The sequence below is a fragment of the Psittacula echo genome, assembly GCF_963264785.1.
Source record: "Psittacula echo genome assembly, chromosome: 10".
NCBI classification, from domain to species: Eukaryota; Metazoa; Chordata; class Aves; order Psittaciformes; family Psittacidae; genus Psittacula; species Psittacula echo.
In genome coordinates this window covers 22,119,532-22,137,112 of record NC_137741.1, presented here as the reverse complement: position 1 = coordinate 22,137,112, position 17,581 = coordinate 22,119,532, and the positions used below count along the sequence as shown (strand labels likewise).

At 48.4% G+C, this 17,581-nt stretch overlaps 2 protein-coding genes across 2 annotated transcripts in view; one reads left to right on the top strand and one right to left on the bottom strand.

Annotated features, from left to right (window-relative positions):
- Positions 1-810: 810 nt before the first annotated feature.
- LOC308225685 (uncharacterized protein) lies at positions 811-4,663 on the bottom strand (the record flags this gene model as incomplete). The annotated part of the gene is made up of 2 exons (XM_080626768.1): positions 811-888; positions 3,637-4,663. One exon carries the CDS (start codon positions 4,661-4,663, stop codon positions 3,638-3,640), a length of 1,026 nt encoding a protein of 341 aa, XP_080482894.1. The 3' UTR covers positions 811-888; position 3,637.
- Positions 4,021-17,581, top strand: part of CTDSPL2 (CTD small phosphatase like 2) — a 40,367-nt gene continuing 26,806 nt past the window's right edge. The window contains exons 1-2 of the mRNA XM_080626502.1: positions 4,021-4,155; positions 10,601-10,680. Of these exons, the coding sequence (XP_080482628.1) occupies positions 10,641-10,680 (40 nt within the window). The 5' untranslated portion in view covers positions 4,021-4,155; positions 10,601-10,640. The remainder of the gene's footprint in view (positions 4,156-10,600; positions 10,681-17,581) is intronic.

Here is a 17,581-nt window from a genome sequence, read left to right as displayed (position 1 = left end):
GAAAAAACATCCGTACCTGGCAAATAACTACTTTACCTGTATTGTGGAGAATTCCAGCATGCCATAAAAACAGCTGTCACCTGCAGTCCTTACTCCGGGATATATATGGAACTTAAAGTAACCTGGGATCCAAGTATGGAACTTTCAGTTAAACCTTAAGTAACCTGGGACCCTTCTTGAAGGAGAAAGATGAGAATATTGAATAGGATCAAAACATCTTGCCACAGTTAACTAGGAAATTGGTGCCTTATGCCACTGTGGAGAAACAGCACAGTGCTCTGCACTACCTAGAACTTTCCAACTCACTCCAGGACTAGGGAGACCAAGTATTTCTCTAGTATAGCACTGGACCAAATAAAATAGAAAGGAAAAAAATCCCAAACCAAAGAAACAAAACCCCCAGCCCCACCCACCCACCTGGGGGCCTCTGTATCTATTGACTGGAATGCAGTGGAATTTTCAGGCCAGCCAGAAACAGAGTAATGGTATATTTATGCAAGAACTTCATGCCAATGCAAACCCCATAACATTCTAACTCCTCACCCTCTATCAACCTCCAGCCACACTGAGGTTCCTAGTGTGGATACCCTCCAGTTTAACCTCCTAAAGCTGGAGCTGGCCACTTGTGGGTGTTCATTTCTATTCCCACAGGATTGTTTCATGATCAAACATGCTAGCTCAAACACACATAAAGGTTCACTTAAAGCTGTGCTTGCCTTGGTTCCTGTCGGGGGATATGGTGCCATCTGAATCCCAACTCCCATCAGCAGGATTGCCAGCAGTGAGAACAGGGAGTCTCTGGCTGGACAGATTGGATCCCAGCCATCTGGGTGCACAGGAGCAAGCACAGCCTGGGAGCTGCTTCTCATTCCAGGGAGGCACAGGGCTCTGTTTACCTGGTGAACAAAATTTATTCCCCTCAGATAAGCAAAGAAACAACAAATACTGGGAATAGGTAATTTAAGGAATATAAACCCAAACAAGAACTGGTTTGTTTATACAACAGCTCTCAGTCTGTTACAGCTGCTTTCAGTTTAGCCAAATAAACTGCATTGAACCACTGTACTCAAAGCACGAAGCATCTCTGCAACAAGGATGTGGAGATACCAGAGAGAACTTAAAGGAAGAGTCTTAACCCCCAGATTACCCACGGAATCAAACCTTTTTCACCTGAAAAAGAAAAGGTAAGGCAAGGTTTAGGGTTTTAGCTTATGGAACAGAACTCGGAGGGACAATGTGATCCCTGCACATGGGTCCTGACACACGGAGGACTCCAGCAGTGCATGAATCTTGCTGTGAAGCGCTGCATGGCAAACTGGAACCTGAAATGAAATACATCCTCTAACTGCAGGTACCTGAAACACCAAGAGAAACTGGTGAACTCACCAGCGCTTGATCTCAACAACAGACACGGACATTGCTCTAAAGCACATCATTTTACATGAGCATATAAACACAAAGCCAATGGATCAGCAAGACTTGGGGAAAAAAGGTGAGAGGAAATTATAATGCCTTGGTGAATGGCCCTTCCAATGAACATTCAGGGTACACCATCTCAGGAGTGCCCAACATCCTGGCAACTACACATCCTTCCCTTCAGTTTCTCTGTAAAGTGAAGAAAATACACACCTAGAACACCTCAGACAGAGAGCCTGAAACCTAATGCCAAGGGAAAACCCGCTGCTGCTCAACCAACTGCATGTTCCAAGCCTCTAGCGCTTCCCGTGTCCACAGGCAGACACGGCGTTATGCAGCGTTTTGGTGTTTCACACACTGAAGAGCTGATGCTCTTCCCCTGGTACACGTTCCAGTGTCGGGAGCAGGTTACAGCAGGCAGACTTCTGAACTCGTCTTCACAGCACTGCCCATCAGCAATAGGATTTCACACATTCCCGCCTGGCATGTGGCAAAGCTCCCAGGCCTGCTGGTCCAGCCCCCTTCCTGACGTGGCTCAGCACCAGGTAACAGAATGAGAGCACAACACCTCTGCAGAAGCCAGGCTTTAATATTCTGTATCTCAGAGAGGTACAACTCATACCCATAGAGATGAGTTTGAACCCTCAGTCATATGCTTTAATCTCTCCTCTGAAGGGTTTTTGGCTCTCATTATAAATGCACACGGCTCGTTTGTTGTTCACACACAGCTCTGCTTGCTTCAGATCCTGCTGAAGGATTTCCCCTGGCAGCCACTTTCCTTCTAATTACACACTTTGAGAAAGCATTTCCACCTACCAGTTTTCAGAACTCCTACTTCCTAAGCACCAGTGAATGTCCTTTTAGGCTTATGCCTGAGACATAACACAGTTATCCCGCCATACTCGTTCCTCTGAAAGGACTGACACCCTTTAGGCACGTCTAACATGTCCACACTCACCTTTTTCACAGCTGATCACAGAAAAAGTACTCAGATGCTGTGGTTAATGAGTGTGCTTAGAAATCCTTCACTGCTGTAAAGGAACAAGGCTGCCTGTTCTGAATGAGGACAACACTATTCCACTGCCTCCTTACTCCCTCTTTTCTTAGGAAGCTGGGGTAAAATTAGCTTTATGTCTTCTGCTAAAGAATACAGAGTCCCTTGTTGGAATTCTAAACCAAATCTTGGCTTTGCAGCTGCAGATGTAGTTCAGTTTAACAAGCCAATAAATGTTTGAAGTGATTAGAGCTGGGACTGCCATAATATGACCCAGGTTTAAAAGCTAAGAAGGGAGTCAACGGGTACTAGAAAAAGGAAACAGACAGCACCTGCATGGGGTTCTGCCTACTGCTAAGTTAAGTAGAGAATGAGGATACAAGCTACTTCTGTAAAAACATGCCATTTTGAGCAATACCCTGAGGATTTATCCTAATGTAACACGCATTAACCTAAGAGCTGAAGATTCCTGATTAAAAAGCTTCATGGATAAAAGCGATCCCCAACAGAAAGAAAAATCAAATCCACAGGTTCGGCAGGGTTCACATTACACACCTAAACCTCGCTACATCCTCTTAAAACTTTGCTGAATGAGACGGTCAGGCTACATCATTAAGTCATTCAACCGCTAAAGCCCGCAGCATCCTCAACACTTCACGCGGAAAAGGCTGCCTAAACAACAAAACAGAACAAAGAAGAGAAAGTGGAAATAGAACTTCACACTACGCTCCGCTGGGGCTTACAACAGCCGCTCAAACCGCAGAATCAGCACTGCCCGTGCTTAGAAGAGATGAAGCCTCATGAGCCCAGAACGCGAGCGGCAGCTCCGGCAGCACCGGCCGGGAACCAGCCCCGAGGGAAGGCCGGGCCGGCCGGGGAAGGGAGGGAAGCGGCCCCTGACCGGGGGCCGCTTCCCCCGGAGCCGCGGCCCGAGTTCCGCCCTCACCTCCGGCTGCAGCGGCCGCACTCCGGCCGCGACCAACCCTCCCCGGCGCTTCCCGCCGCGCCGCTTCCTCCCCGGGGAGCGCAGGGAAGCGCTCCTCCAGGCCGCAGCCGCGCCGCCTCTCCGGGGAACCCTCCCTCCCGGGGCCCGACAGCGGCGGCTTCCCCTCGCCTCAGGGCGCCTCAGCGGGAGCGCAGCCGCCTCCCGCACCTCACAGCGTGTCCGTCCGTGTCCCCCCTCCCCGCGCTCCGCGGGGCCCCGCAGCGCTCGCTCCTCGCCTCACCTCAGGGGCCGCGGCCCGGCGGCTCGGCCCGGCGCCAACAGAGCGAGGCGGCCGCTGCCTCCGCCGTGTGAGGCACCCTCGGTCCCGGCGTCCGAAGCGCAGCCTCCCGCCCTCGGCGGCGGCTCCCGGTCCGGGGAACAGGCGGCAGGGCCCTCTCCCACGGCCCCACCGCGCTCGGCCGGGCAACCCGTAGTCCCCGCCGCCTCAGGGCGCCGCTCCCCGCGCCAGGCCCCGGCTTCCCTCCTTCCCGGCCTGCCCCGGCGCCTCCGTCCCCGGGCCCCCCTCCCCCGGCCGGGCTGCGCCTGCGCGGCGGCCCCTCTCCCCATCCGGGTCCCTCCGTGCGGTGTAGCAGGTCGGTAGGCGGGAAATGGCGACTGGCTGCTGAGCGGCTGCGGAGCGCGGAGCCCCGGCGGCGGTGTAAACACAGCGGAGCCCGCCCGGCCCGCGCGGCCCGGCCCGGCCCTGCCGCCGGGAGCCCGGACACCGGGGGCCCTGCTCCCCGGCACCCCGCACCCGCAGGTAACTGACGCGGCGGCTCGGGCAGCGCGGGGTCCCAGCCCGGGATCAGGTGGAAGGGCGAGGGGTGGCCGCTACGGAGTGACCGGCGGGAGCCTCCCCTCAGGGCCTGCCCCGCGGCGAGCCCCTGCGCCCCGCGGCCCCGGCCGTCCTCCCGCCGCGCTCTGCTGCCTGCGGAGACACCCCGTCCCTCCCCGCTCAACCTCCCCTCGCCGGCCGCGGAGGCCGGACAGCCCCGGCCGCGCCGGAGCGGCGGCGCAGCCCGCCCGGGCCAGCCCCGTGCCCCTGGAGGAGCGGGCGGCGCGGCTGTCACCCCCACGCCGACACCCCCCGCCTCCCCCTCTAGGCCGAGGCCTGCGGAGCGCCTCCGCCGCCCGGCCGCCCCCCGTCCCGTCCCGCCACCCCGTCCCATTCCGCGCCGTGGGGGCTGCGTTGTGCGCGCCGGGGGGCGGCGGGGGCGCGTCCCGGCCGGGCCGGGCTGGCTCAGGGGGCGTATCTCTGCGGGCTCCATCCCGGCCCCTGCTGCGCACGGGCGGGCCGAGCCCGGCTCTCCGGAGCGAGCGCGCAGGACGCGCCTGTTGCTGGCGGCAGCGCTGGACGCGCCTGTCAGCGGCTCTGGGGGGGGGCGGCTGCCGCCCCGCTGCCTCCGGGGCGGATGCCGGGCACCGGCGCGACGCCGCTGGCTGCCCGGGCACAGATCCCGGGCGGAGATCCCGGGCGGCGGCAGCGCGGCGGACACCAACTTTGTGTGCTGTCACTCGTGAGGTGGGAACGGCGGCCGTGCTGTGCCGGTGGCGTGCGGGACCATCGCCATCTCAGCCCGGTATTGGCATCCCTGTCAATACCGGGAACGCGGCGTAAGGTATTAGCATGTTGCATGCCGCATTGATTGTCTGCTCGCTTACTAAGGAGGACTGTACAGCCTGTTGCTCGATTTTATGGTACTTGGAAGCGTGTGAGAGGACAGGTCTTAGTGTTTCTTTGTGGCTGTTCTGGTGAGCTTCAGCCTAGGCTATTTCTTCCTCTGTGATGATGGTTGTAGTACTTGCTCTGATCCCAAGCCTGTTGTGTCTGGTGGGGTTTTTCATAGTCTTCAGTTGGTTGTGATGCGCTTCACAAAGTAGTTTTGAGATTGTAGTTATTGCCTTTGCTTTTCTTGATAAGTTTCCACTGTTACAATACGTTAGTCTGTGAAGAGGATCTCTAAGTGTAACTATTCCTCTGTTGCCTTCGGCGAGTCACAGCCTCTTTTGCCATTTCTCCATCAGTAAAATGGGGATAATAATACCTCAGAGAGTTGTTACAAGAAGTAGTTAATGTTTGTAGAGGGCTTAAAAGACCTAAGTGTTATTAATTAAGCCCCATGACACATTAAGGTAAGAGTTAGCAAACCAGGTTTACACATGGATGAACCGAGGCAGGAAGAGATTATGATTTAGCTGGAGTAACATATTGGATCTGTGACAATAGCAGAAAACAAGTTGTAACTACTTCATGCTGTAGGCACAAGCAAACCATTCTGTATAACAGATAAGATTCCAAGATTATTTGCCTCTCCCTCACTTCCCCCCCTTCCAATTTCAAGCTTTTCTGCTTGAGGAGGGTTTGCCTGTGTGACTTCCAGTTGACTGGATAGCTCCAAGGACACTTGTGGCTTGCCCACTTGAAAGTGTTTCAGCAGTTTTCATAACAAGATATATGTTCTAGGACGCAGGCCAAATCCCAACTTAAATTCCATAAAACATTCTCCACTTTTCCCCTGAAAACATTGTGTGGAACTTAGTTAAGACTTGATCCCATTCCAGTTGGTGGAGTACGCACTGAAGCTGACATTCCTGCTTCGTTTGAGAAAGTTCTGTAGTTAGCAAACAAATTCCCTTGTCAGTGTGTCCTGGAGATTTAGTGGCACAGTTGGATCACTTCTCCACCCATGGAAACACCCCACAAATGCTGGAGCTGGACTTGGGTTTTCATCATTTAAAAGTAGTTTTCCACCTTCAGACTTCCACCGCAAGTGCTGATAACTCCACACTGATGTGACACTGCTGTGGGCTGAGGAGCATTAAGCAGTTAAAAAGTAAAGAGTCTGCTGAATTCAAAAGGAAACTTAGTCTTCATCTTACAGAGTTTTTCCATACTGTACTGGCTTTTCTTTTCTTTGATCACTTGTAGTGCTGCTGAGGTCGACACCAGCAAAAACAGTGCTTGCAGGAGACTTGGAGAATCACGTTTTCTATGCAAATATTTCATTCCTGTGGAAGAAGCTTTTTCCATAGGTATAAGTGGAATAATAACTTGGAATTGTTGCCTGTTTTTGTAAGAACCAGTACTGACTGTCAAACAGAACTATTTTGGCAAGAGCTTGCCAGAAAAGCTCGAGCGGGGGGGTTGAGGTAACCTCCAGAGTTCCCTTCCAACCTCCACCATTCCAGGAGTCCATAAAAGCAGGATGTGTGAAGTAGGGCTGGAATTCACCAGAAGTTCAGAATTCATGTGCATTTCTAGACACACATGTACTCTGACAGGAGCTTGTGATTTCTTGCCCTTTTGAAGGAATATCTGGAAGTTCCAGGACATCATTGTCCTAGTTGCAAGATCCCAGCTGGAGCCAGTGGGACTGGATAACTAACACTGCCTCTCCCAGGATACGGGTTTGCAGCTTTCCCTGTTCAAACCCCGTGCAAGTCCTTCCCCATCTGTGTGGTTTCAGCCTGGTCCCCACAGGGTAGCCAGTTCTTTGTGTGATAGTTTTTGACTTGGATCATGTCCCCGTAGGACTATTAAGGTCATCCTAGATTCAGAGGCTGCCCCCCACACACACACTTCCCCTGCCATTGCATCCTTATTCCATACTTTCTCAGGAGCATTCCTCTCTGTCAAGTGCCTTTCTGATTCATTACTATGACTAGATCAGATATGATGGCTCTTACTCCTATTAGCCCAGAAAGTAAAGGACTAAGTCTGAATGAAATTCTTTCATTTGCTGGCAGCTTCCATTACCACTAAGTGCTGGCACCAACCTCTTGTAAATTTTAAATGGGAGCTTGTTTTCCATCTCCTGCATATGAAAAGTTCCTTTGATGTTTATAGATCCCAGTTAAGTCTTCAGGAAATGCACATACCCACCTGAAGTGCCCAGCTGATGCATCAGATTCATCCCGGATTGCAGTGTTCAGGGCCAGACTGTTTAAACTGAACCACACTGCTGCTCATGTAAGGGAGCTGTAAGCTCTTTCCAGGCTTGTTTTAGAGAGGAGCTGTCTCAGGAAGAGGGTTTAGTGGTGTCAGACCCAAATGAACACGGATTAATTTGCTCAAGTGCAGAGTTGAGTGCAGCATGGTGCATCTCTTCTGGTTGCTCAGAGGAGAAGCTCCCATAGTGCGAGGTACTCCGCAGCCAATGCAGCTGCTGTTTGCAGGCTGAGCTGCCTCCATGGCCATTATTTAGTGTTCTAGAAAAATAAATATTTTACATTCACAGATGAAGACATTTTCAATAGCACTTGAAAAATTAAGTGTGAAATCATCCACATCTAAAGCAATCAGTCTCAGGGGTTTGATAGTGGCTTCCCAGTTGGCAGTTGTAACTTGGTGTAAATAGATGACTTCCCAATCAGATCGGTTTCAGTAATTACTTTGATTAGTAACTGAAGGTCCTCTTCACTACAGAAATGTTCTTTCATTGTACCTCGTGATCCCAGGAAAGTACTTATCAGGACAATCTGGTGCAAGCAACTAATGAGTTGAGTGTCAAGTGATGAGCTGAGTGTCACCACTGCCAGCCCCACCAGCTGTGTGATCAGATATTGGTCCTCACTGCCTCAGTTTCCCTGCATGATGGGTCAGTATTTGTGGTGATGCTGTGGTCTGTGGACAAAGGGAGAGGATGGGCAGCCGCTGGAGGACAGGCTTAATCCAGCAGCCACATTGGGTTCTGCTGTATTGTGACATAAGAAATCCACCTCCCCATGGGGAAATGTTTGAGAGCTCAACCCCATCAGAGCACCATGCACCTGGCTAAGAAAGACTGTGAAGGGCAGCTGGCTAGCTGGTGAGTTCAGTGCAATGAGGGTGCTCAGCCCGCTGAGGGGTGGGGATGCCTGGGGTGCGTGTGTAAAAGGATGGAAACTGAAGGGTGCCCAACTGCTGTGTGCAGTCAGCTTCTTTCTGTTGGGTGAGGAGTCTGGTTAGAAGGCATAAAACACTTAAAGTTACACCACTACAATAAATATGAATTCCAAACTAGAAGTATAACATTATGATGTTATGAAGGTTAACTAGAAGGAGCTGTTAACTCCACCGCCTCTGGAAAATAAGCTGTGCATGCTTAAAGTAGTACAATGCTAGAAAGTGGATCCTGCTATTAATTGCCAAAGTACCAAGTGTAAGAAGGAGAAAAAAATCTGACTGGAAGACGTTTGGATTAGAATTTACCTATAAATAAATTACTTAATTTTATATATACAAACACACGCAGTGGCAGCACAGCAGGAGTGTCATTATCGGCAGAGTGAGGCTCAGAAGGTGATACTGCAGGGCACGTTGGCATCCTTGAAGCCTCGTATGCAAGGAAAGGAACCTGTCCTTGTTTAGGCTACATTTAGGAATAGCTAATTTAAGTTAATAAATGAACAGGAACTCCCATCAAATCAGAGCAGTTGTAAGCTTCAGCTGCACTGATTCAGTGTAGAACATAACCGTTTACTTGAGGCCATTCTAAACATGATTGCTTTGATTCACCCTGTATTTTAGAAGGTGCTAATTAGCAGAAGGCAGGTAATTCAATCTAAGGATTAGACTATCCCACAAGGACTTCCCTGGCACAGCCACACCAGCCTAGTTAGTGGTAAAACCTCTACACAGAGGGGTTCCTTTTGGCAGCACGAGTTGCACTTGCACTCACTGGGAGACTTGCAACCCTAGCTGTGTGTGTCTAGGGAAACCAGTATTCCCCCTTCCTTTCACATTTCTAACAGGCAGCATTTGGTTAAGACACGGTCCAATGTAGATTTCCTTACTCTAGACAGAGCTTCAGAGATACTCAGTATTTCCTATGTGGTACCTGGAGGCTGAAGGTGCTGGGACAGTCTAATACAGGTGTACTTATTTCTTACCCCTGTGGTGGGATCCTCATCCACTGTAGTTTTCTCTAGGCTTGTTCTTCTGTAGTTTACATCTTGTAGTGGGTGTTTTTAAAGTATTCACTGTTTCAGGAAGGAGTGGGCTGGCTCTGAAGGTTCTGTGGTCTCCTTTGTCCTCAATTAATTTCCCAATACCCTTTTCATAAGAGATAACACTACCTTAGTTGCTTCTCTTTTCTCCCTTTCCCAGGCACTTCTCTCACTTTACTATCCTGGGGGAGCTCATTTAGGTGCAGCAGGCTTCCTTTTATCTGAAATAATGCCTTTGGGCTGTGGTGTGGTGCCTGGTCACCTGAATCAGATCCATCATCTGGGGGGAGATAAATCCTGTAGGTGAGGGCTCAGCTTGTTCTCTTGAATGTGTGGTTGTGCTGTGTTCCTGTATCTGCCTGTCTGTGCCTGAGAAATGATGAAGAAGAGAGTCTGTTAGCAGTTAAGAAATAAATTAAGAGTGTAAGAGCAAGTTACTTACTAGTAGTTACATGGGCAGTGGTTATATTTCTGTGTTTGCTAAAGAAAAGCTGAGTATGGCCTGAAGTTTTAAGATGTATTTTTGAGTGAGGGGTGGGAAGTACAGATAGCAGAAGTATCTGTGAGACCATTAAAGGTACTTTAGCATTAACTTGTGGGCTTTGTGTAGCTAGATTTAAATATAGGATGTTTGATTGAATTACCTAGCTCAATTTATTTGACACCTTAAACTCTCATCAAGACCAAGTAGTTGTAATTAAATCACTTTAAATGCACTTGGGAAAGCTTGTGTATTTTGCTTATCAAGACAGAACTGAGGAATATTAAAGAAGAAAACAAGAAACTTAATGGAAATTTGATACTTTTAATACTTAAAAATATAGAAGAAGCTTTTGAAGACTTCAGTGTAGCTGCAGTGATACTCAAACAGCTGTACTTACTGCATGTAGAGTTCCTTAATTTTGTGTTGCTGGGGACTAGAAAGCTTACTAGCACTCTTAAGAGAAAAGCCTTTGAAAGCTCAGTTGGAGAAATGGGCTCTATAGATACAGATCAGGGGAAGAGGTGTCATGTTTAATTACCCTCTTGGACTTACTTGAAGATGATTCTCTTTTGATACAAGCTGGGTTTATTATATACCTGGAAAATGTTTGATAATGTTCAATCTCAAAGGTCCTGAGTCAGTTAATGTAATAGGGTTCCAAACCATAAAATAGCTTAAGACTAGAAAATAACCACTTGTCATCAGTGGTCCACACGTGCAACGGTAGGAAGTTTTTTCAAGCAGATTGCTCTTTGCTCTGTCTCCTCTTCATGTGTTTTCTGTTCCCTTTTAGCTCAGGTACTGCGAGGTTAGAGGCGTGCGTGTAGCTGTCCATGTGCCGTTTGCTGGACGTTTGGAAGCTCTGTGCCTCAGGTAGCTGATACTTTGTCAGCATCATGGGGGAAAGGGGGAAAGGGATGGGCTTTTTTTGTTTGCTGGGTTAGTTTTATTTTTAAACTAAAGTAATCACTGGTGAACCCACTACTGTTACATCAGCTTACTCAGAGTGTTGTCAGTCTTCATCTGTATTGTCAAGTACTATGGTGTGGGAGGAACGGGCCCATAGAATGAGTCTGTTGGTGCTGAGGACCTGATGTCCATGTTGTTTGCATTTCTGGAGGTTTTAATGTGGTCTGGTCCTGTGTGCTTCAGTGGTTGATGTGTATCTTCCAGTTCAGTTTCAGTCTCAGCACTCCAGGTGATATGATGCTTTGTTATGGGCACCCAAGTGCTGTAAAAGGGGATGGTAAGAATTGTTTCAAAAGCCCACACTAGATCCAAACTTGAAGAATTTGTGCAGATTTGTGTCAAACATCACCTTGCTTTATGGGAAGGCAGAAGATGCCCTGCCACTTCTAAAGTTTTTGTTTGTGTTAAGCTCCTTGTGAAAGGAGTGAGAAGCACATGGCAGTAATGGAAGAAGGGATAAATCTGATGTAAAGAGGGCTAAAAGCCTTCAGTCAACCATCCCAGGATAGAAGGAGATCCTGTGAATCTGTGCAGAGTTTCCTGGATGTCTGAGCAGACACTTTTTCATCTGCTGCGTGAGCTCGTAGCTCAGCTCTGCTCTTCTCCATGTGGATGGATGGACACTCCTCATCGGGGTCTGCCCACAGGCTGCTGAACTAACTTGACTTGAGATAGGTGCTTGTTTAATCAGGATGCACTTGGTTTATCCACCATGTTAAGAGAGTTTAGAAAACTAATTTCTGTGTTATAACATAGATGATACTGAAAGGATGAGAATGATTCCCCACACACACTTTAATGTGCAGCTTTTGAAATGTGGATGGGAGTTTTGACCCCTGTAATGGACAGGGGCAAAAGATGTTAACCTTCTACATGAATGGTGTGCTCAGCATTTTTCATCAAACTCTACTTTTGAGTTATTGTCACGTTGCATCATCAATATCTTGTTAATAAAATAGTCACAAGCTAAAATGTTCCGGTTTGTTATATATTGTTTCTTGAACAGCAGAATTAGTACAATCTGTTGCACAGGCTCTCTTCCTTTGTGCCTTCCAGCCCTCCCCTCTCCTGTAATACCACCGAATACCCTGGCTGCAGTGGTTTGTGTCCCCCCACCTCCCCTGGAGTTCCTCCTGCAGTGCCTGCACGGGCTTAGCTGGTGGCTATGCTGGGAGTGGGTGCATGGTTGTTCCTCCGCTGCCCAGGCTCTGCTGGGAGCTGGCCTTTGGAGGTAAGCTAGGAAGTGTAGCCAGAGGGGATGTGGGGAAGGTCTGGGCTGGGGCCCTTTGTTGCTTATTGGAGGTGTTAAAAGGGTCTGACCTACCTACAGAGCTTCTGATTTTCCTTAAACTTGAAGTAACTTAGTAGTTTGAGATTTCCCTCCTGTGAAATTGGTTGGTGTCGGTCAGTGGGTTCCACATTTCCCAGGGGAGGACTGGCACACACTTATGGGCAGTGCTGTTGTATAAGCCTTGTTTTCTCTAGAAGGGTAAACCCTTCCCAAATCTTTGTTCGCGAAGTCAAGCCATGATGATGATTTTCTCTAGAAACAAGGCTGTAAAAAATCAACTGTAACAGAAAAAGCTTGTTCATGTTAATGCTAAAGAATGCAGCCCATCAAAGAGCACAATAAGCAAATGAAACCCATGGCATAAAATGCTGTTTCTTAAAAAATCTGTGTTAAAATAACATGCTGGAAAAGGAAAGCTTGAAACCCGAATAGTTTCAGTGATCGCATCAGCACAAGCCCAGCCTCATGCTGATAGTGGAGCAGATGAGGCTGTGCTTCCAGAGCAGCCTGGAGCAGTCAGGGCTGCTACAGTCCCACTGACCAGTCAGTGGCACAGGCCAGGATGTGTTCCTTGGCCTGGAGACCACACAGTGACGCAGGTTGTATCCTCCTGGTAAAGCTCTAAACAGGGGGACCTCCTCTGTCCTGCCTGTAGGGACCAGCTCTCTCCTGTGTATTGCTGTGAGCTGCTCTGAGCCCCATCTAGGAGAGCCCTGTGCCAGCGATACCATCTGACTGTGCCAGAGAGCTGAGCACTGAGCAGTTGTGTTAAGGTCTGCAGTTACACACGGGAGGCTATGGTACAGCCCTTCACTGCCATGCCTTGGCCATGCTGGTTTCCTATGTAGCTGTCCTTCCTCCTGCCAGGAGTTGTGTCGCACCCCTTGTTCCTGTGCTGGAACATTGCAGTTTACTAAGCTGGCCTAAAAATATGGCTAAATGGAGGGCTCCTGAGTGGCAGCACGGCCTCGGGCAGGGTGCAGGGCAATGGTAGGGATTAGATGGGCTTGGGCTGTGCCAGAGCTGCAGGCTGGCAGCAGCAAACCCTGCCGTGGGGTGAGAGCTTAGAGGGGACAGGGGCCGAGCCCCGTGTGCTGTGCTCAGTGACAGCTCCTGTCTCAGCTGCACTCTGAAAGGCAGAAAAGTCAGTGCAGGAATGGACGGCTGGCTCTTTGAACTGCCTTTCCCTTCCTTCTGCCTGGCCACAATGCACAGGGAGAAAGTCCCCTGCTGAGCTGAAGGGGATACAGGGGATGGAGGGCTCCATTCCTGCGGTTTTCATTAAAACGCTTCTAAATATCAAAAATACTTTGCCATGATTTTGCTAAATTGTTTCTGCAGTGCTTCTAATGAAAAGTGTTGGGTGTATCATCATATCTAGCATGTGGCACATGGGTGACAGCTAACTTGCTTCCAAGTATTTGCTATTTAAGTTAAATTAGCTCTCCTTAGTATCTGGAAAACTCTTCCAAATTAGTGTAACTGCTTTGGAATGGAATGAATGAACTGCTGTCAAACAGACTGGCATTGCTTTGGAACATGGCTGGGCCCTCATGTTCTGTGGGATCCCTGATGGAGAGGGCAGGTTTCCTCCTCATACCAGGGAATGATTGGAAGAAAAATCCAAGAACTGTGTAGGTTCATGAGTGGTATCAGCACTTCTGGTTCTTGCACATTTCTCTGCTTTAAAATCTATAGATACAGGTTAAGGGTCAAGTGTGGAGATGGAGGCTTCAGCCATTCCATTCAGGTTTACTAGTGTGACAGATGCATGCATGTTTTCTCTTAAGGATGTAAACCCGCACCACAGGACATCACTAACAGTCACATCAATAGCTCTGTAGCTCCCAACTTTTCCTCAGACGCAGCTTTCCAATGGAAGGCATGAAGTAAACTGTCTTCTTGCTCAACAGAGCAGTTCCCTGTTTGTTTCCAGAGCCATATCTGCTGCTCTGCAGCCTTAAAGTTATTTCATTACACCTCAGGCATTTCAAAGTGGCAGAGATATGTTAGACCAAAGTGGAAGCAATTACCTAGGGAAATAAAGAAGCAAAATTCAGGGTAGCATCAAAGAATGGAAGATTATAGTGTGGATGCAGATCGGTTCTGGGTACAGGACTTTTGCTGCTGTCAGTAGCTTGTGCTTGTTACACTTTGTAGTATTGGCGTATTGAAACTTCCCGTGACTTCCCACTGAGTAGCCACTGAAGTTTGTTTTGTTCTTGTGGATTTTTCACCCAAAATATAATAGGGAAAAGAATAATGAAAGAAAATAAGATGTGTAAAATAGCCTCGCTGGGATGGGATCTGACAGGTCCTCAGTTCAGTTCCTTTTTGAAACAGAATGAGATTCAAGTTCCTAATGTCTCAATATTGTGTTTTTTAAGGTTGTATGTAAAAACGTACCATCCCTCACTGGTAAAGCTCTTAAAACCTGAGCACTTGTTTTCATGTCAGTTTTAACTTTTGTTCATGCACAAATCAGCACATTCATCTCAGAGACTGCCGTTTGTAAGAATGAAGTTCTCCATGTGAGAAACAGGCCAGAAAGGGCAATGAAAGCGTCAGGGTTAAAGCAGCACATGAATGGGAAAAATGTGTGCGACAGGGGCTGATGGGAATCCTGGCTGGGATGGCATTTCCCTGCTTTTAACAGCAGAGTTGATTGAGTTTTGTGTTTTAAATCAGGAAAGCCAGGTGTGGGAGGAGCATGGCAGCAGCCCCTGGCAAGGCAGAGAGCACGGTGTAAGCTATTTGTAAAGGTTCTGAAGCTACAGAGTGCACCAAGGAAAGCTGTTTTCCAGGGCAGTAAGAATGGTATTGTCATTTAAAGAGGTTTTATCCTACAATAAAAACCCTCTGCTATTTCTAAGGCCAAAGGAGCAGCCAAACACCTTATCTAGCCTTTAAAAGATAGCAACCTGCCAGAGTCCTGTGGGATATGTGATTGTGTTCTGATCCCGCAGGGAGATTAAGGTGAAGAACAGCAAGATTAGGGTTTCTGGAGCAGTTAAGCAAAATGCAGCTCTCTTCTCTGTGTGGACCTTGCAAAAATTACTAGCTTCTCATAACAAACACAGCAGTTACTCTGTGGCTTCCACAGTCCAACACAGACTTAGTGGGGCTTGTTACTTCTCTTGGATGGTTTAGTTGGGTTTTTCTCAATTAAAAAGAGAACTGGTGCGGAGCAGCAATTAAACAACGCTCAAACCCAGTAAGTCATTAGGATTTGTCTGTGGTCAGCCAGCATCCTGGAAGGGCTGGTCAGGAAGTGTTTAGCAACCTGGCTCTACCATGGCTTGTAACAAGAGGGAGATGACTTCCAAAAATAGGCTTGCTCTGTGCCTGCAGCATGGATTAAGTGTCCGGAGCGCCCAATGTGCCTGGGGACAGCTGCTCCAGCCCAGCCCGGGATCACTGCTGGTTCTGGGGGGGTTTGTTACCCTCTCGGCTAAAAGTCGGGTGCTGCAAACTCCCGTCTCAAACCATGGCAGCTACTGGTGAGTGCCAGTGTCCGGTGGTGACTAATGCCAAATTCTTGTCTCAGCAACGTCACTTGTTGTAGATAGGATCTGTCTTCAGCAGCAGGTTTTGGGGTTCTGCTCTGACATTAGCTCTCCTGCAACTAACCCAGCTCTCCATTTCTCTTGTTTGGTTAACAGTCAGACCCAAAGCGAAAAGCCTGAATTAATTACAAGCTGCAAAGAGAAAAATATCTTGGCCAAGAGGGAATAAACTTTTGGTTCCAAATGCGTACAGTATATTCAAAACAAAGCCTCGCTGGCAAAGCAATGGCAAAACAATGGTGCCTAGAAATATGACTGCTGGGGTAGAAAGTGAAGTAGCAGAAAAGCTTGTTTCCTGTTAAGGCCAGTTATAAAAAGCCTCCTTCGTTGTTTGGCAAAGTCTTTCTTAGAAAGTGTGTCTTTTAGGAGAGGTGCTTGAGCTCTGGGAGAGCAGAGTGATGGGTGTGAGCCCCAGGCAGACACCCTGAGGAACAGGGGTTCACACGAGGAGCTGAAGACCCGGGGCTTCGAGCATGACTTTAGTTTGGATTGGAATGACTGTGACCTGAAAGATGGGGAGGAGAGAAGGTGCTTTCCAGGAAAGATGGAAAGTGAGAGGTGTGGGTTGCATTGCATCTTCCATCGTTGTATTTGCCAGCTGCTGTTTTGAGGGACCTTGTGGTTTCTTTATACATTTATCCAGATTTCGTAACCAAGCACCACCAGCTGAATAGCACATACTGTGCTCGGCTGTTTCTAGAAATTGTTGTCTTTTTATTTTGCTCTTACCTACACTGTACTGCAGGCTTCCCCGAATCATGGTGTCCTGGTTAATAGTTGTCTCTTTAGGCAACACTTGCAGAAAAACACACTTAAAGATTTGAGACGTGACCAGTAATCCAGTGCGTTGTGAAAACCAAAATACATCGGCTGGAGTAGCATGAAATTGCTGTCATTTTCCAGGGAAGGAGAATAAGTTGGTTAAAGAAAGGTCAAGAGTGTTTGAGGGGGAAAGTCTCAATGTCTCTGAACTAACAACAGGCATTTCCTTGAAGTCTGTGAAGTGCTTTGGGGCCTGTCTGGATGAAAGGCTTTACCTGTAAGTCATTTTCCTTGGCTTTGTTGTGAGTCCAGGCAGGTATCTCATCACACAAGGGTTATTATTTGTCCCGTATTTCTCCCTGCCCACCAGGCAAAGGCTTACCAACTTCTTGTCCATTTTCCATGGTGCCTCAGGCTTCTGTGTACACTAGCATGAGATCTTGTGTTTCTTGAAAGCGTCACCAGTGTGAATGGACTTGAGCCAGCTCCATGAGCACATCGTCTTGTTGGGATGTTTCTTCATACTTGAAATCTGGGTCACGTCACAGTAAGGAAATGTGCTGATGAAACATGACTGATTATTTGTTTAAAAGAAATGGAAGAAATACTTGGGTTTGGCTTCTCTTTCTGTGGATCTGTCTGCTGTGATCCAGCTTGTGTGTCCTGAAATCCCTGGGAGAAGTGAGCACAGTTTCTCAGCAGTGAGGTCCGCATTATCTGAGCTGGTTGATGGAGGGACGCTGAACCTGCTGCTGGTACCTCACAGATTCAAAGCCAGACATCAGTTGTCACTGATGCTGTTAGATTTGGGGATGGTTCCCAGCTTTGTGTGTGTTGGGCCATATCCATCTCTGTCTACAGCATATACAGCACGTGTTGACACTCACTGAAAATCTCAAAAAAAGGAACAAATTTTACTGCCTTCTTGGCTTTGTGTAAGAAATGTTTCACGAAATGCTGTGGAAGCAATGTGGGAAGAACGTTGTGGTGGTTAATGGGATGTTTTCCACAGCAGTTTTCAGCACGCTTTGTTTTGCAGTGTGAATTTTTCACACTCACTGGTCATCAGCCCCATGAGGGCAAAAGCTGATGTATGGGCACAGGGACCCTGAGGGAAGGGAGCCTTATGCTGTGTAGGTCCATCACTTGGGAAGGAGGTGTGCTATGGCAGCAGGAAAACATACTC